Below are 18,386 nucleotides of genomic sequence, written 5' to 3'. Positions count from 1 at the left end.
TGCTTAAAAGAATCTGATATTATTAAAAACATAAGCCAACAAATTCAATATGAACAATATACATGAATATACGCAACATATGTAAATACACGCATGATGAATTCATATCCGAAGGGTCCTAAACCACAAACCGGTCGTCTCAGTGATCTGAAGCAAAATGTGAAAAACAACATTCATAAACTATACCAGCATAAGCAAACAAACACAATATATCAATATGACCTATTGGGTTTGGAAGATGATGAGGTTTTGGATTTTGCAAAATCAACAAGATCTTTGAAAAGGGCATCTTCTGGCTTCTGTTCTTTGGTTGGGGTGGATGAATTCATCGAGAGATTTTGAGTTTGTCCCACCAAGCTGTCATAAGAGGAATTGGATCCACTACTTGAATGGGATGCACCTTGTTGCTCAAAAAATTGTTGTCTCTGATTATACTTTGAAGGTGGGGGTGGAATGATGCCAGTAGATTGAGTGTCCCAGGGAGCTGGAGGCAGCCTCTCAGAAGATTTGTCCACAGAAGAAGGCTGTTCATCATACACAGGCTGGCTGCTCAAAATTGGTGATGAGGTACTCACGGTATGGGGACGAGAAGCAGACACTGGTGACGTTGGATTAGGGCTAGAGTGAACGGGAGCTGCAAATGCAGTGGGTTCTGAGTTTTGAGATCCTTCTGTCTTGTATGTATCACCACTGAGATAGTCAACCACACCACTGCCAGAGTAGACAGGCTTCTTTGATGCTGGTGGTGGGGGAAGAACTGGGTTTATCCTCCCTGGTTCTGCCTTGTCATAGATTGGTTTCCTATTCTGTGCATGAGCATCACGTGATGACCTGAAATCATGGTATTTAAATGTTAATGAAACTGAAAAAGAAAGAGAAAAAGACAAGGGGGATAGGCGATCTATTGTCATGGTTACAGGGGAAGACATATCAACTACAAGGGTATCATATCAATCATCTAATAAAATAGTTCAAGCCTATCCTATGACTCCCCCCAGCACAATTGTGCGCATTAAGAAAGATGAAGTAACTACACAAGAACTTCTGGGGTTCACCTATGAGCTAGTTGAGCGAAATCCTCTTCTGTTTCATCATCTTCGTGGTTTACATTTACAAGTGGCAAGACCGAAGTTTCTGCTTCTCTAGCACCTGAATCAGAAGTTCCTTTCACAATATCATCATGTCTACGGAGCACACGTTGAAGGCTGTCATTCAGTGCCAATCCCTGACCTAAAAGCTGCTCATCCCTGAAAGTGAAGTAACCATTACAGTCACTCTTTATAATTGCACAAAGAAAAGAGACCTAAAAATTGAAAGCAAAAAATACTTACGTAGTACTGTTTACAAGAAGCATGACCCGCTTTTGGTATGAACGGCACTGGTCAACAAGGTCAACAATCACTTCCTCCTTCACACCCTGACATATTTGTCCAGAGTAATAAGAAACAAATGAATAATGAAAACTTGCCATGGCAGTTTTGCACTGCACTATAAAGTTAATACCACAACAAGCAAAGGCATTAAGTTTGAATCATCCTAGTGCTGCAAATGCAAGCGATGGTTCCTAGATGCAGTCATGTTCTGGACACGCCCCAAACATTTCATGGTTAACTCAGCATTAAATTTGTATCATACCTTAGTTCTGCACTTGCAAGGCGCGCTTGCACAGAACCGGTCATGTAATGGACTATAATGTCCCAAAATTTTCATGGTTAGCTACTGATAATATTAATTTTTACCATTATTTTAGATATCTTTTACTAACAAAATCAATTCTTCTCTAGCTTTTAACCTTCTTAGTCTTCAATTTTATCTTACTTTTGTAAATAATTACACTTTGGGTTACAGTAATCTAATTATACCAATAATCCCCATTCTTGTGTTAATTTAGTAACAGGAAGCTTTTGTCCCAAGCCAGACATGTTTGCATCCCAAAGAAGCATGAAAAACAAACAAAATGTGAGCACCAGATTCAGTGAGCAGATTCAGCAGCGCTGGGCACCACCAAGTCAGAAAGCACAAATCAACATAGCGCTAGGCACCATTCAGAGGGGTTGGGCGCCGCTGTTCCATGGAAACATGGCATTGGCACCATTCAGAGGGTGTTGGGCTCCAGTTTGACAGAGAGCTCCCTTCTCTGAGGTGTGCAATAGCGCCCAGTGGTGGAGGACCTGCGCTCAGTGCGACTTATGCTGATGTGGCAAATTTTTCCCTATTTCTTCTTATTGCTAGAGGAAAACTCATCTTTGGAGGGTTGGATACAAAAGCACTCGTTTGGAGAGCTTGGAGGTATGCTAGGGTTTGTGGGAACAATTCCTTCTTCCTTCTTGTATCTCTATCTTCTTCCATCTTTCATTTTGTAAGCTTCGACTCTCCATGACAATGGAGAACTAAACCCATTTTGTTGGAGGTAGATGTAACTACTGAACTCTTATGTATTTTGCATGATTTGAAATATATAAATGTCATTTCCATTAAATATTAGTATTCTTGTTTCTTTGCTTAATGTTTGTTGTGACTTGATCAACTATAGCTTGATACTTGGTTTATTAGGTGTTGGAAAATATCTTTTGTAACCTAGAACTGAAACAAGATACCTAATAAAACTTGTATCTAGGAATGGAGCTTGACTCATTAGTTGTCTTAAAACTTAGTTCATAAAGCGGATTTGTTTATTAGGGGTTCAAGGGATTAACTCTTAATAAGAAAACCTATGCTCATTCATTCTAATAAGCAATTAGGGTTTGAGTAAACTTGAGGGTTGACATTAGCATTATAATGAATAGGAGTTGAGTTATTAAATGCATGAGAATGAAGTCGATGAAATCTAATCCCAACAATATTCTGTATCATTTACTGTCGTTTACATCGTCTAAGCGTGTTTAACTTCCAAAGTGTTTACTTGTTTATGCATTAATTTACTTTCTTGCACATAACATCAAATTATGGAAATATTATGTAACCTAGATTAGTTATTAGTTGTACAATTACTTAATATTACATGAGTCTCTGGGGAAAACGAGTCTTCCCGGTGACTACTTGCACAACTCGGTACACTTGCCAAAGAGGATTTAACAGATACTTTATAATCTCAGCTAAAAACAATGTGCCTTCACAACACCAGGGCAAGCAAGACTTAACAAATTATGACTTAAAACAGGAAAAGCGGAAGGGACTAACATTTGGTGATCTGTTCAAAGCTATAATGGACCTGACAGTTTTTTCATTCCTCTGGATGATAAATTATGCTTATTCTTTATACAATCACTACAAAATAAGTAACTTGATCTGGGCCAGCTAAGTTTCGTAAGTCATGAATGATCTTGATATTGAGACAGGAAAATTTATATCTGTGAGCAAAGTTATAGAATGAAGGAAGAACAGGAAAAAACCCTTGAGTCACACAAAAACATATAGGAGTCTCACCTAAAAATGAGACACTTCAGGCCTTCAGCTGTGCCAGGGTAGGGAGGAAAGGGATTTAAAGTCTTAACTTAATCTGAATATAACTAATAATGGTCACAGCCAACTTATTTCATTTTGCCAAATGCTACCAAAACCAGATCCAGAATTTCATCGTACCACAAAACTAGCAGGATATGAAAAGACGGAAACCAAAGCAAAGCAATTTCAAAGCTCAAACCTATACATATTTCCACAGACAAGAAAACTGAACGAAGGCTCCAGAAATAAGCCACCAGAAAAGGAACAAGAAATAATAATAATAATATCACCTCATGGTCTTTAGGATTCAAGGCACTAAGCATTTCCATCAACACATCAGCTAGTCCTTCAGCATTTTGAATCTCTGTTAAACTGCTTATAAGCAAATCAAGTATGAGATGGATAAAGCAAACACCAACATTTATTTCGCATGTTTCATACAAGAATAACTACTTACGAGGAAAAACAGAGGTACAAAAAATTCCCAGAACAATGACAATAAAATAGTTCAGAAGCGCTTCAAAATACCCTTGTAAATATGTAAGCAATTTTTACCCAAATAAATTAATACCAACGGCATATCTTAACCTAAGGGAGTTAATAATACTAAATGCATCAGGCCAATGTGATAGTCAACAATGTTGCGATTGAACAAATTCTGAAGAGAAAAAACAAGGAAAACTTGACCATGATATAGCGTCTGTGACAGCATAACTACTGGCCACAAAGCATGATTACTAACAGTGTGAATTTGTGGCATAGGGGTAGCAATGAGCATTTTCAGATAACCTCATTAACATGTCACTCGAGAAGATTTTAATTACCAATGGTGAACTACAGTTATGTACACATCATTTATAGAAAGCAGAGCTCAGACAAGAATGCGTATATTAAAAACTTAAGAAACCAAAATTTACAAGATCCACTATTATGATGAATACCCTGTTAATTTCCTTGCACAATGTGGAATATATAATAAAACTGTTAACTAACTTCAACCCACAACAAAAATAAGTATTAGAACATTATGAGCATGATAAAGTTCAAAAAGCACCTAAGGCCAGATGCATCTGACTGGAGAGAAGCCTGAATAGTAGCGTCATCAAATTCTTCAGCAGCATGAACAATTGGCTGAGTTTGAGGAGGAGTGAAGAATGGTACACTATTCTCCTCTCGAGGTGGAAACTCAACTCCCGCAGACTGATTATCAAAAATATTACATTAGCTGTGTCAAAAAAGCAACAACTTAATGATATATTAAATTAGAATAATGAGCTTGAAATATTATTAGCAAACGCAATGATATACTAGAATTGAACAATAATTTCTAATATATTATTAATTAGATATGCATATCTATTTGAGAGGGTGGGATTTCTGAGGTGGGATATGAATAACGCAAGCTCACAGTTGGATGCAGGTGCAGCTCAGGTAACAGTATAACTCATTAACTTAATAGAAAAACAAGAAACAAAGATGACTTAAGTCTAATTTGACCCTGGAGAAATAAAGCAACTATAATAATATGCTGAATACAGGCAGAAGAAACTAACACGACTCTAGTAGAAAAGAATTTCACAGTTGTCACAGTACAAACGTATAGCATAAATTAATTTCAGAAAGCAATATCAAGGTAAAGAACAGCTCACCTTCAATTCATTATACGCTGCATGATATTGAGGATAAACCCCAGTTGGCCCCCCAAAAGCTTCTTGCCATGTATCAATTAAAATCAGTATCTTTTCCCTCACATTTAAATCTGGCTGTAAAAGAAGACAACAATGGATAAGAAAGTATTCCACTCCCAAAATACAATTGCACACGGAACATTTAAAAAGAAATATAGCGTCCAAACCCATAAATACCTTCTTCTTCACTATCTTAACCATTTCATGTAAGATATCCCGCTCGATTATCTGCTGAAATACACTTTCACCACAGTTTTTACTGAGGGTCTCCAATACCTAGATTAAATACAAAGCACACAAGTCAGGTAATCATTGCTTTTTGAAGAATTGTACACCTAATCTCTTTTTATAACGGCAGATTAAAAACTTGTAATCATGACGACTTTTGCATATTGTAACTTTAAAAAGTGTAAAAAAACTCGTAATAACTCAAAATACATATTTAACACATTATATCCAAGTAAATGAAATATTCACAATTATCCAAAAGTAAAGCAACAGAAATACTCACAAAAAGTGCCAGAAGCTGTATTTTTGGATTTTTACTGCCCAAACGCTTTTTGAGTATCTTCAATGCATCCTTTGCTTGCCTATAAAATTTAATTAGTTATATAACACAGAAGATCATAAGCAATTTCAATAAGGAAAACCCATGAGAAATCAAAATAACAATCAACCAAATCAATTACATACTTGAAATCCAAAACTAAAATGCAGGATCAAATTTATAAGTGGTTTAATTTCACTTATAGTCCTCCTGTTTTCATCAATTTTTGGTTTTATTCCCCTGGTTTTGAATGAAAAAACATAATGCCCACAATGTTCAAATTGATACAACTGAATTCCTCGTCCATTTCTTTTATCTGTATTCAAGTGCACATTTTTGCTGACTGTAATAACGTGTTTCTTCATAATACTATGTCAGCAAGAGTGTCACGTTAATAATAGCAAAATGATGAAAGAAGACTGAATTGCAACATTTTGAAAAACTGAGGGGGCATGAATTTGAAATTAGAGGCACGAAAAGAGTGATTAAGGCATCAAAACATAACTCAATGAACTGAATCTCAGAATTAAACCAGTCTACGATGGTCTTTTTACGTGGTAAGAACTTTCTATAGTTTCCAACTCAATAATCCTTCAAAAATAAAAACCTAGACTTTTTTCAGTTCAGTTATATTTGTGATACATTAATAGAAATTCCGTTGCTCCCTTTTCAATGAAAACCCTGAACACAGCAGTTGCTTTACGAGAAAGAAAAGGGCTACCAGCAGTTAACACTGCCCTTTTATTCACAAATATATCAGCGCGTGACAGGAACATGGCAACTCAAAACTTGAGAAGATAATAAATGATGTAGTCATGTACAGATGTCCATAAATGTGACTTTGTCAAATATGATCAGCCAGACAATCTTCGTCCAAACTACCTAAAACACAAAGAACTCTTTCTAGCACAGGAAGAGTGCAAGATAAAACTTAAACCCCCTCCCCCGCTCACATACACATACTCACAGATACGTTTTACCATCATATAAAATTGTAAGAGATGTACAAGACCAGTCTTTATTTTCCAAAAACAAAAAAGATTAAATTAACATCTTTTGAAGCAAGATTACTAATGAACTTACCGAACCAGATTAGAGGCAGTTATCGTAAATATAAACCAACAAAAGGTGCGTATGGACGAGTTTCCTAGGAAGTACTTTCAGGAAAACAAAATATGAAGAAAAATTAAAATTATTTTCACTATAAAGATAAAATTATTTCATGTGCACGTTAATTTGTGAATTTTCTCTCATATAACTTCCCCTAAATTCTTTTAACTTGAGCATAAGCAAATTTTAGCTAAGGCATAAACTCATTTCATTTTTTTGATCTTACTTTTTTCTTAGAAATGTCGTTCAAAAGTCTGTCCAATCAGACCCTAAGAAACCGTTCAAGTTTGAGTGGAAAAATAAAACTCTTATCATGTATGACAGTATTCATACAGCAAATACACTGACTCTCCAAGCAAAGCACGGGTAGAGATTTAAGCAGTGATCAGAGAGTACGCTAAACAAAGCATCACTGAATAGAGCAATACCCCGGGTCCATATTAATGATATCACACAACTCTATGTTGATAGCCCAGTCCGGGCCAATGAGCATGTCACTAGTTGCTCTCTCAGCACAGGCAGCAGCGTTGTTAGCCATCTCTCTCTATCTCCAGCGAGTCAAGCCCCTCTACTTTCAACTTTTCTACAAACCCAACGGAACAATATCAATAATAAAGCCCTTGCAGAAATGTAGAGTGCATCGTACTAAAAATTAACAGTTATTTGATCAGCATCTAAAATTAAAAAATAAATAAATAAAACCCAAATTCATTCAGTCAAGGTGGTAAAACAAAAACATGCTCAAAATTAAACAGAGAGAAAGAATGCAACGAAGTCAGCATCGAAACTGATTGTAGAGAAACTCAATCCAGTAGATGATCGAAATCCAGATATGGCAAAGAAACCCTATGGGAAAGTAAAAAGCCGAATCGCTCGATAGATTGGAAAGTTGAGACGAAGAAAAAATCAGATCATAATCATTCATTCCAAATCAAAGAAGTGAGTGAGAAGGAGCAGATGAACGAAGAGAAATAAGAAGAAAGAGATAAAGGATTGTGCAGATATGGAAGGAAGCTAAAACCCCATAGTAAAGAGTTGACGAGAAAGAGAAAGAGAAATCGAAGTGAATAATAAAGAACGAGAAGAAACGATACCTGTGTAGGAAGAAGAAGAAGAAGAAGAATCGAGAATCAGAAACTGAAATGAAGAATGAAGTGATGATAGCACTGAATTTGGGATTGTGAGAGCAACAACACCCACACCCAACCCACGCTTTTTCTATGTCACCGTCCGCTCTCTTTCTTTATTATTCCGTCTATCAATTTATTAATCCTTATTTTCAATGTCCACATGCCATCTTCAAAACTTCTTTTTACAAGTCTTTTTGTTGAAATTAATCTTATTATTATCATTAATATTTTTTGACATTTGTACTCCGAATATTAACCAAATGTGCCATAATTGATACTACTTATTTTGATTAGTACAAGGACGTGTGAACAGACAAATTGGGAAGATTAAGAAAAGTAGGAAGGTTTAGAGATTAGAAGCTAATGTTTGTGGATTAAAAAATGTAGTGAAGCTAATGTCTTATACTAGTATTTGGTGAGGTTTCCTAGTATGACTTTGATGGAGAAGGGAAGAATCGGTTCCAAGTCGTAAGCGCGTTTTCTATGTTTTCTCTGTTTGTCTCCGTTTGGATTGGATTGGGAATCACGGGCTGACGTTGGAATTTGGAAGGGTCAACGGGATTTGTACTTCTCATTTTATCATCCTACAAATCAAAACACAAACCCCTCTTCTCGATGCTCCCATTCAACGTTCTAGTCAAATCTTTCATTTTAACGTCTTCTACTAAATCAATATAAAAACATATACTATTACTATTTTAACATTATTTTTTGGATTAAAACTTCAAATACAAATTAAATTTTAATATGATAAATTTTCTTTTTTACAAAAATATCATTTATGTTATATATCCTTTATTGTAACAATTTATTTACACGATCAAAACATATATTAAGTATGCATTGCTTGTATTATAAATATAGATTTTACAGTTGGCGTTTGGTCATGAATGAATAATCAACAAGTTTATAGATCTTACGTGTAAATCGATTTACAAACAAAATTAAGCTAAAAATAAATTACATTAATACTAAGTTAAGTTATTATCGTTTGAACTATAATTAAACTAGTTATAATAAGAAATTTATTGCAGATTTGATATTCAATTAATTAGTTACTTTTGTTATGTATTTATTATTAGAACATTTAGATAAACGTTAACTTTAGTATTAAAATATTTTCTACAAATAATACCCAATTCGACGAAACGATAAAGGAATCTAAACCTTGAGACTTAAAGATTATTTGTGCCTTCACCCCTTAAATCAAAACATAGATAATGCAATGAAATAATACTCTATATTATTCTTGTGGAGAACTTTTCCACGAATCAACTCATGGGTAAGATCAAATGTTCTGTTTTTCTATTTGATTTTTTAAGCAACAAACCATCTTGTTGATAAAATGACAATCAGTCCCATTTTTTCTTATCCGTGAAGTATATCACTTGTACGTAAAAAAAGAAAAAAGGCAAAAGAATAAATATGTAGAAGTAAGATATAATTGTGTAGGTTATTTAGAAGTATTTCTTGATAGTAATTAATAAACAACTATTGTATAAAATAACTAGTGTAAACCATATGAAATAACCATCGTACAGTAATGCTATTTAGTAATCAATAAATCACTGTTTTATAAAATATTAAATAAAAAATATATAAATACATGTACCAAAAAGGAAAAGTATACACAAAAGGTTGATAATCTAGATTTTTGTTCTTTTATCAAATAAAGCATTTTTTTCCTTTCTTTTATTTTCGTGTATATTTTTAATCGGGTTTAATTAAAAACATGAGCTTAATTTGTTAATAGGTAAACTTCAACTTAACTTATTTTACTTTTTGTAATTATTGATTTTTTTTAGTAAGCAAGTGTTAATATATTTTTTTTTATTAGAATACCTTTTTATTTTGAAAGAGGTAATTTTCTTAAAAGATATTTCAATTTGGAGAATAGATTATTCTGAAGTTTTGACTAAAAAATTAACAAGAAAGATTTTCTTTATCATTGCAAAGAGAAATATAATTTGGTATGTTATTATCCCATCAGCATACTTTTATGGAAATTATTGCAAAAGAGACTTTCGGTTAATAAGGAGGTGCTTGGAAGAGGTTTACTTTTTTATGATTTATGTGTTCTTTCTCCAAGAACAACAGATGAATTCATTCAACATTTTTTTTAATGTTATATATTTGATTTGGTTTGGCTCCATATTTTTTGTTTATTTTTTTCTAATAATGTTTTCCTGTGATGGTAGATAATTAGTGTATCTGTCAGCTTAATGAGTAGGATATATTTTCCTAATAAAAAAAAGTTTTTAAACTGTTGAATTGAGAACAGTGTCGCTTTTCCGTCCATTCTTCCGTTTCAATCAGTGACATATACTGAGTTGAAAAAGGTGAAAAGAAAAAGGAAAGATATAGAATTTAGATTAAAGAGAAGATAGCATAAATGATGCCAGAAACCACATTAATTGATTGTTGAATATGTTGAAAACCTTCTCTTCATCATCTATATGAAAGAGATTAGTCACGTAAATGTCCGATGGTAGCTGCTAAGCACTCCATAATTTTCTTATGCGCATAATTAAGTCCTTGTCATTATTGAAATTATAGGTATAAATGAGATATGGTAATTATTTTGGATATGCAAGAAACATTCTCCATTATGTATGAGGTGAAAGTGGGAGTGGTAATGGAGGTGAATCAACATCAAAGGCCAATTACTCATGGACAAATGGAGCCATGAAAAGTACAGAAAAAAAAAAGTAAATAGATTTGGTGCGGTGTTTCTTCGTACACCCACTTTTTTCTTCTTGTATCCCATACAATTTGTAATTCCCAAATTATTCCTTATTAAAATAAAAATCTCCACTCCTTTTTTTTTTGAAAAATATTTTCAAATCCAAAAATGTATTATAATATTCAATTTGAAATATAAAAATATTTTCAAGGAGATGAAGATGAAGACGAAGTGGTGACGCTGTCGCCGCTAAAAGAGGGGCCCTGCCGTGGAAGAGAGAAGCCGCCGCTGGGAAGAGGGGCTGGCACAGGGAAGGAGAGGGGAAAATGGTCAATTTATCAAGTCCACATGGGTACAGGAAAAAGAAAAGGAGGTGCAGGAAGAACCTGCTGATTTGGCGAACAAGGACATTTTAAGACCCGTGTTGTTTGCACTCTTGTATCAATAGCCCAACATGTGCTGTCATAATTTATGGACTTCTCTAGAGTCCCTTTTTATTATTTCTTTTCCCAATTATTACACATCAAAACATGATTTTTTTTGCTACAATTGTCAAATAGTATATTTTAGTAAAGTAATTTAAGTTTTTACAAATGGTTTATTGTCAATGGCTTTAAATTTTACCTATAATAAAATAAAAGAAATAGAAAACATATACAAAATTAAAAACCAAATCAAAATTACACTTTTATAAAATATAAGGTGTAAATTGCAAATCAGGAGAGACAACGTTGCAATTTGGCATAGATTTTACAAGTACGAAAGAAGAAGATCGCTTCTATTATTTAGAGACTTTACTATTAAAAATTTCTTACTATTTACATTATCACTTGAAATTATATATATATATATATATATATATATATATATATATATAACATTGAATATAACTATATATTTGGTGATCATGACTTGTTATTCCTCGTCATAAACAAAATCGTTAATTAATCTTGGTTGTACTACTTTATATGCATGTTTTGAAATTTATAACATGAGGCAAAGAAGATCTATAGAATTTTTAAAAGAAGTCTGTGATTGAAAATAAGATCCACTTGGTTCTGGACTTGACTTGGACATTTATTTCCTGAAAAAAAAAATACTTACAAGAAAATGTAAAAGAAAAAAAAAAGGTGTGAATGCGATTACAGTTAGTGTGAAATCGCGTTTGTTGATCATTAATATTTCATACTTGTTATGGGTCTTTTAATAAATAAATTTAATCCATGTCAATAATGCTTTTTTTTTATTATGTTTTATAATTTTCAATTGTACTATTAAAATAAGAAAACAGTTATTATTGATTGTTTTCGTTGAAAAATAAAAGAATTTGAGTAAATAGATATTTTTTTCTCTACACCATAAACATTCGTGAAAATTTTAATTATAAAAAATGATATTTTAGAATTGATACTATGTATATAATGATAGATTTAATTATTTTAATAATTAAATTTTAAATATAAATAAAATTTTATAAATAAGTTTTATTATCTTATATAATTTCTCTAAAAAAAATTTAGAATTTTTTATTTTTTTTTAAACTTGTTAACTATTTCTTTATTTATTTGAAGATTGAAAACCGTTAAAGTGATTTTGAAGTGAACTATTATTCACTTTCATCTTATTAACTTCTCAAATAGAGTAAGTTAGTTTTTTGTTTTTTTTTTCTATGTGTTTTTCGGTGCATGTGATTTATTCTGGTTTTTATGTAAGGTGTGAATTTTTTATAAGAATCTTTGCTTATTAGAGGTTTTAACAGTGTACTTTGATATAGTTTATGTTATTTATGGGGATAGATATGGTTTTTTGTAGTGCTGTCAAAATGAGTTGAAATCCCGTGAGTCAACCCGGCTCACCACAGGTTTGAGCCGGGTTGGGTTGGAAAAAAATGCAAAATCTTTTATGAGAGTCAATTTTGACCCAGCTCACTAAGAACCCAACTCACACGGGTTGAACCTGTGGTGGGTCGGGTTGGCTCACCAATCCACCTATTTTTTTTAATTAAATTAATTATTCAAATCCTATTTTTTTTTTATTGAAATCAAATTAATTTAATTAATTATTCAAAATGCACAACCTTTACTTAGCAATAGAGTCTTTCGCGCTGCTGTCTTTCCAAAAGTTTTCCTTTGGAAATAAAACCCTAAGATTATAGATTGGATAATATTATAGATGGAGATAAAGAAAAATATGCTTCAAGAGAGCATAATACTGTGAATTTATCCATTCAGGACTCCAATTTAATAGATGGATAATTCAGGAATATATCATTTGTTTTATCTTGTTTTTAGACCTATCTACAAGCATGACAGTTTTATCTTGTGCTGTATATTTTTGTTAACGGCTATATGTAGTTTCTTGGTCAAACGATTGTGTATGTCTCATTAAACTTAATTGGCAAAATTTTATGCTTGATAGCTTAGAATATATATAGCAATAATATATTTCTTTTGTTTCATTTTCTTTTATATCAATTGGTCCAATTATTATTGTTTCAATTTGATCGATCAAAGTAACATGTTATAAGAATTTGAGAAGAAGGTGAAAAAAAAGTTAATTAAGTGAGCCAATAAGTCAACCCGTTTAACCCACCAACCCGTGGTGGGTCGGGTCGGGTTCAAATTTTTTTGGCTCGCTAATAAATGAGTCGGGTTCAGTTGTCTCACTAAGTGGCCAACCTGTGGTGGGTCGGGTCGGGCCGGGTTACCCGTTTTGTTAGCTCTAGTTTTTTGTGCGTTTAAAGATGTTTTGAGGGTTTTAGAGTTGTTTGATCATTTTTCAAGTAAGGGAAACTAGTTGCTTGAATGTGCATCTATTGGATAATTCTAATTTATATTGGATGTTGTTGAATGTGATTGATGTTTTGTGTTGAATTGAATGATATGGTTTGTTAATTGAATTGAGTTTTGACTTATGTTTGGACGATTGTGATTGAGAAAATTGAAGAGTTGAGTAATTGTACAAATTGGTATGATTTTAATGTATACAAACTATGTTGAACCATTTATATGAAAAAAGAATACTAACTTGAGCAACTGATCAAGTCTCATCTCACTTAAATTGCAAATTTCCTTAAATCACAAATTTGAGTATGCTGAATTTTGGTTTAGCGTTGAAGAGTAATAGGGTGGCATTGAAATCAAGTTTAGTTGTGCAAATATGGAAGGAAAATTGCTCCAGACAACTAAGTGTTCCTTTTCACTATTGAGCACCATTTTGCACAACAATTCTGGAAAAAAATTTAGTTTCAAGACCTTGAGTGGCAATAGAGTATCGCTAAATGCGACATTTTACAAGAAGAATGACATTAAGCACTAAAACTGTCGTTAAGCACTACCTTTCACAAAATGTTTGATATTGGGCATCAATAATGTCATTGAACGTTATCTTTATGCAAAAGGTTTCACGTTGGTCGTTACTTTTAAGCATTAGTCTTTATATTAGTTTTCTTTTTTCTTTCGGCTTTCATAATGTTTAGTATTGATTTATGTAATCATTGATTATGATTGATTATGTTTGTAAGTATGATAATTGTATGTATAGAAAGGAGAATATTTGTTATGATTATGTTTGCTATTGATATTGAGAGAATTTATATGTGATAAAACTAAAATTAAACTTGAAAAAAATTTCTCTATTAAACCACTACATATCTTTTTTGTATTGTTTTAGTATGGAGAATTTCTTAAAGTGCCGTTCAACCTTTTATTCAGTAGTTATTGTTCAATTTAATTTTTCCATTTTGAATAGAAAGGCAAGTACTTTGTTTTTAAATTAGAGGATCAAATTTTTAAAATAGAGGCGCTAAATTAAATAATAGAAATAGAAATAAATAAATAAATAATAGAAATAGAAAGAAAGTAAAGAACATCGTTGTTTTTTTTCAAATACCAGCGTAGAACATGTTAATTCGTAGTTATGGATCACACTAAAGTAACGACCACCTCGATTGTGGGATCGAAGCCATCATAAAATGTTTCCAAGCAGTTTCATACTCATCCAAGGATATAAACAAAAAAAAATGGAACATAGTAAATCTTCTCTTGGCATGCTTGTGTTTGCCTTATCATATTTGAAATCAGAAAAGCTTTAATTACACGAAGCACAGTGACATTTATACAGATTCCATCCCCACAATGCACTTTTACGAGATTACAAGGTGGTGTACCTTCATCACTCATAAACATTTACATCCACCAGTTATCAAATCACTTGCGGTAAAACTTGTGAGGAAGTTTCCGAGGATCATGAACACCAACATCACAGAGCACTGTGTTCCATCACAAGCTGCCTTATCTTACTACTTCTGTGTTTGGCTTTTGCGTCTGCTAATGAAAAACCAGCAAAGCCTACCACCCTTTTCACGCCTGCATCACATCCAAAAATTTATTACCAACTCATTTAAACTGGCATATTACACAAGCAAATGAATATTTGGTATCAGGATTTATATTTACTACCCTTGTTACTATTCATAAACAATGTTACATAATTGGTTACCCGATTTTCCTAATTCAAAGTATACACTCGATACCAGGTTGTCTTACACCAATGCCATCCTTAATCAGATTAGCATTCGGTGTAACATCTTGAACACTGGACATTGGAGTATGGACATTTTCTTCTTGATATTAAAGACCTTAAAAGAAGCACTGAAAAAGGTGCGGTGGCCTCTTGAACCGTGACAGTCATGGATTGGTATTTAAGGTACTGTTTTAAGGGAAGTTCAAGCAACCCGACAACCTATGCGCGTTGCACCTTATTGGGCGTTGAAATTTTACTTTGACTTTTTAAGTCATTGACGTATTGGGTTGAATGCAACAATCGAGACACCACGATATTTTTTCGGCTTTCAAGCAGATATGCTTCCTAAGAACCAGTTATATTTGAAGGACAAACGACTGACTGTTCTGATCTCGTTGTTACAAGAACCAAAACTGCAAGGTTTAACTATCAAAGAAACTATAGCTGTAGTTTTAATCTGCTACTTTTCAATCTCCAATAACATGCAATTTCCTATGTGCTTTCATAAAGGGCAGCATGAATCATGTTAAACCCGAGTTTAGATTGGAGGATTGCATAAAAACAGACGCAAAGAATTTTGTCTAGTCCTTAGACAGAATTCATCCACTTTGCAATGGACTGCTAACTTATTACCACTGAAACAAGTCACCCAACAAATTCACACGATAACTCCCCATTTCATTTCAATATAAAGAGAAAAAATGCATTTCTGTTATGAAGTGGTTTGAACGAAGATGGAACATACCTGCTGTTACTCCTACTATTGCTGCTGTTGCTGTTGCTACTACTGCTACCGGAACTTTTGGAACTGCCACTATTGATACTGGATTCACCACTGTCACTCCCTTTATACGCCGAAGGGCTCTTCTTCCACCACTCCTTATCAACACCACCCTTTGTTGATCCATCAGGTTTAGGGGTAACTCTTGAACTGCTATTCCCAGAGGACTCACTCTTTTTCTTATTGCTCTTGCTCTTGTCCTTAGATCCCAGAGAAAAAGGAAGCCCCATTTTGAGGTAGAAACCTCCACGGTCAATGTTCCGGTTTCTCTTCACCTGTGTCATCTTATTATCAACCCTTTTACCGACACCGACACGGCCAGTGCTTTTGTCCCTATTGTAGACGGTCAAATTCCTCCGATCCTCCACAGCGGTCTCTAGCCTGTGGTGCTCCACGAGGTCCTTCAAGGAGAGCTCGTAGGTGGACTCGGGCATGTTCTTGACCATTTCCATGAGTTCCCTCTGCCCTCTAACTATGGCCTGGGTCCTGGACGTGGGTGAAAGGCTGCGGTGGTCGGTTTTGCTGTGTGGGGGGCTGGTGGTCCACATGGGAGGAGAACAAATTCCGGAATCATCCTGGTTTAGTTCTTGCAAAGGCGGTTTGGAAGGCCACATAAGAGAGTTGGTGGGTTCCCATGTGGTGTGAGGTCTGTGTCGGGTTCCGTCGTACAGATGAAAAGAATCGGTGGGGTGGTGTGTCCTGGGATCAAGCATGGCGTTGGTTCTCTGTTCTGTTTGTGTTCTGTTTTAGAGTAAACAGAGGAATGAATGAAGGAACGAATATATGTATCCGTGTTGAGAAGAGAAGAGCGTGATGATGTGTTGAGGGACGTCAGAGTTTGGCTGAAAGGTGTAGGGTGATGTTATTAATTTCGTGGTAAGGAAGATTTAAAATGACACATAAAGAGAGAGACTTTAAGAGGGGTCTAAAAAGTCAAGGATTCTAGATCGTTGAGGATCATGTATTGCAATTCCTGCCGCTTCCTTTCACATTTCTCTAATATCTACGTCTTTCAATTGTAGCTGCCTCTGCATAATACATTCAACCATATTTTATATCAATCTCAACAACACAAACAATATTTTAGCCTTTTTTTTATATACATTATGAAATAACTAAAATAAATTCATATCATACTTTAGATTATCGTTATAAACTTTAAAAATTCATTTATTAAAATTGAAACGTTTTTGTAACCACAAGTTTCTGAGTCAACCTTAATCAAACTTGATGCATGGAGCATCATTTTTTAATTTTTATTTATTTTAAATGTATTTTTAACAGTTAATTAAAAAAATCTTAATCATCTCAAATTATTTTTCTTATTTTTATCTGTTGACTTAATATTATTCGCTAATATATAATAAAATATAAATATTATATATATATATATATATTCTAAAATATATATTTATAATGAGTTTTAATTATGTTAAAAAAACCATCTTATCTATCCATTACTCCATTTTGTATAATCTCTTAAACAAACTATTAAACACTCTCGAAATTATTTTTGAAAAAAATTAAAATAAATGTAACGTTGTGCCCCATTGGGTGAGGGTTTACCTAACTATATACCAGAATTCAACATTAAGATTAACCAAATGGATCTACCACGTATTCCTAAACATCCCTCGTTTCAAATCAACCTCACAATTCTCTCACCACATAATCAACATTTCCTCTTTAAACCACTCACAACATTTACACGTACCAATGCTAACCAAAGAGAAGACAAATTTTACTGATATTTCAATTCAAACATTATCTATTCTTTGACACCTCTTCACCAAATTTTATGGATCCAATTATCGATTAAACAGTTGCAAATATTACACATGAATTGAATGAAATTTAAAAAGGAAAACATGGAGAGGCCTACTAGTTTAAAGGCAGTGCCCTTATTATGTAGGGACTTGATTTCAATACGTTGGACTCCTATGGGTGTGACCTTTTCATGTCTGCACACTTTTTATTACAAGCTTTTGGCGATGGAATTCAGTAAAGCCCATTTCTTCTCAACGTTTATTGTGTTTTATACAAGGAGAAGATACTTTGAAATTATTTATAATTGTTCATTACAAGTATTTATTGCTTCGGACACTAAAGAATGCCACAAAGATTCTCTAAAACGGCACGAAAGAATTAATTAGCGACGATGAATCATCATGGTCGTCTTAATCTTTCTTTCCAATGCATCAACACATAATCATAGCAATATTCTCCATTACGAATCTCTGCTGAATTTATGCTTATCATTCTGATTGTTAACAAAAAATATTGAATGTTTCCCAAGCATCATAGATGTGTAGTTGGTACATCAAAAAATCAGTTATTTTGGAGTGAGTGCTAATCAAACTCTCCAAACCATATAATTGTTTTGGCAACACAATTACACGTCCACAATTCAAGCTTCTTGTAGCTTTTAAAACACATTCGTTGGTTGGGTGAGGCTTACTGGTCCCCCAGTCAAGTTTTA

The 18,386-nt window shown here is 33.5% G+C and overlaps 2 protein-coding genes across 2 annotated transcripts; both read right to left on the bottom strand.

Moving 5' to 3' along the window:
- On the bottom strand, positions 1-8,048 carry LOC108331658 (TOM1-like protein 4). The gene is made up of 10 exons (XM_017566501.2): positions 7,884-8,048; positions 7,218-7,372; positions 5,644-5,722; positions 5,310-5,408; positions 5,094-5,207; positions 4,499-4,644; positions 3,735-3,816; positions 1,332-1,417; positions 1,056-1,247; positions 1-831 (listed from the first exon to the last, which is right to left on the bottom strand). Exons 2-10 carry the CDS (start codon positions 7,325-7,327, stop codon positions 213-215), a joined length of 1,527 nt encoding a protein of 508 aa, XP_017421990.1. The 5' UTR covers positions 7,328-7,372; positions 7,884-8,048; the 3' UTR covers positions 1-212.
- Positions 8,049-14,631: 6,583 nt separating this feature from the next.
- LOC108330705 (uncharacterized) lies at positions 14,632-16,747 on the bottom strand. The gene is made up of 2 exons (XM_017565216.2): positions 15,872-16,747; positions 14,632-14,969 (listed from the first exon to the last, which is right to left on the bottom strand). Exons 1-2 carry the CDS (start codon positions 16,618-16,620, stop codon positions 14,903-14,905), a joined length of 816 nt encoding a protein of 271 aa, XP_017420705.1. The 5' UTR covers positions 16,621-16,747; the 3' UTR covers positions 14,632-14,902.
- Between the last annotated feature and the right edge of the window lie 1,639 nt (positions 16,748-18,386).

Source organism: Vigna angularis, chromosome 4 (assembly GCF_016808095.1).
Source record: "Vigna angularis cultivar LongXiaoDou No.4 chromosome 4, ASM1680809v1, whole genome shotgun sequence".
Taxonomy (NCBI): domain Eukaryota; kingdom Viridiplantae; phylum Streptophyta; class Magnoliopsida; order Fabales; family Fabaceae; genus Vigna; species Vigna angularis.
Note: the sequence above shows the minus strand (reverse complement) of the source record. Positions and strands in the feature narration are given on the sequence as shown.

What these genes read in the sequence shown, in the direction of transcription:
- LOC108330705 (XM_017565216.2), bottom strand. Translation starts at nt 16,620, where the DNA reads ATGCTTGATCCCAGGACACACCACCCCACCGATTCTTTTCATCTGTAC. An exon ending in AATAGTAGGAGTAACAGCAG is followed by an intron (nt 14,970 to 15,871) that starts GTATGTTCCATC and finishes GATGTGATGCAG; the next exon opens with GCGTGAAAAGGGTGGTAGGC.
- LOC108331658 (XM_017566501.2), bottom strand. Translation starts at nt 7,327, where the DNA reads ATGGCTAACAACGCTGCTGCCTGTGCTGAGAGAGCAACTAGTGACATG. An exon ending in TCAGATGCATCTGGCCTTAG is followed by an intron (nt 3,817 to 4,498) that starts GTGCTTTTTGAA and finishes GCTTATAAGCAG; the next exon opens with TTTAACAGAGATTCAAAATG. An exon ending in CTTCTTGTAAACAGTACTAC is followed by an intron (nt 1,248 to 1,331) that starts GTAAGTATTTTT and finishes CTTCACTTTCAG; the next exon opens with GGATGAGCAGCTTTTAGGTC.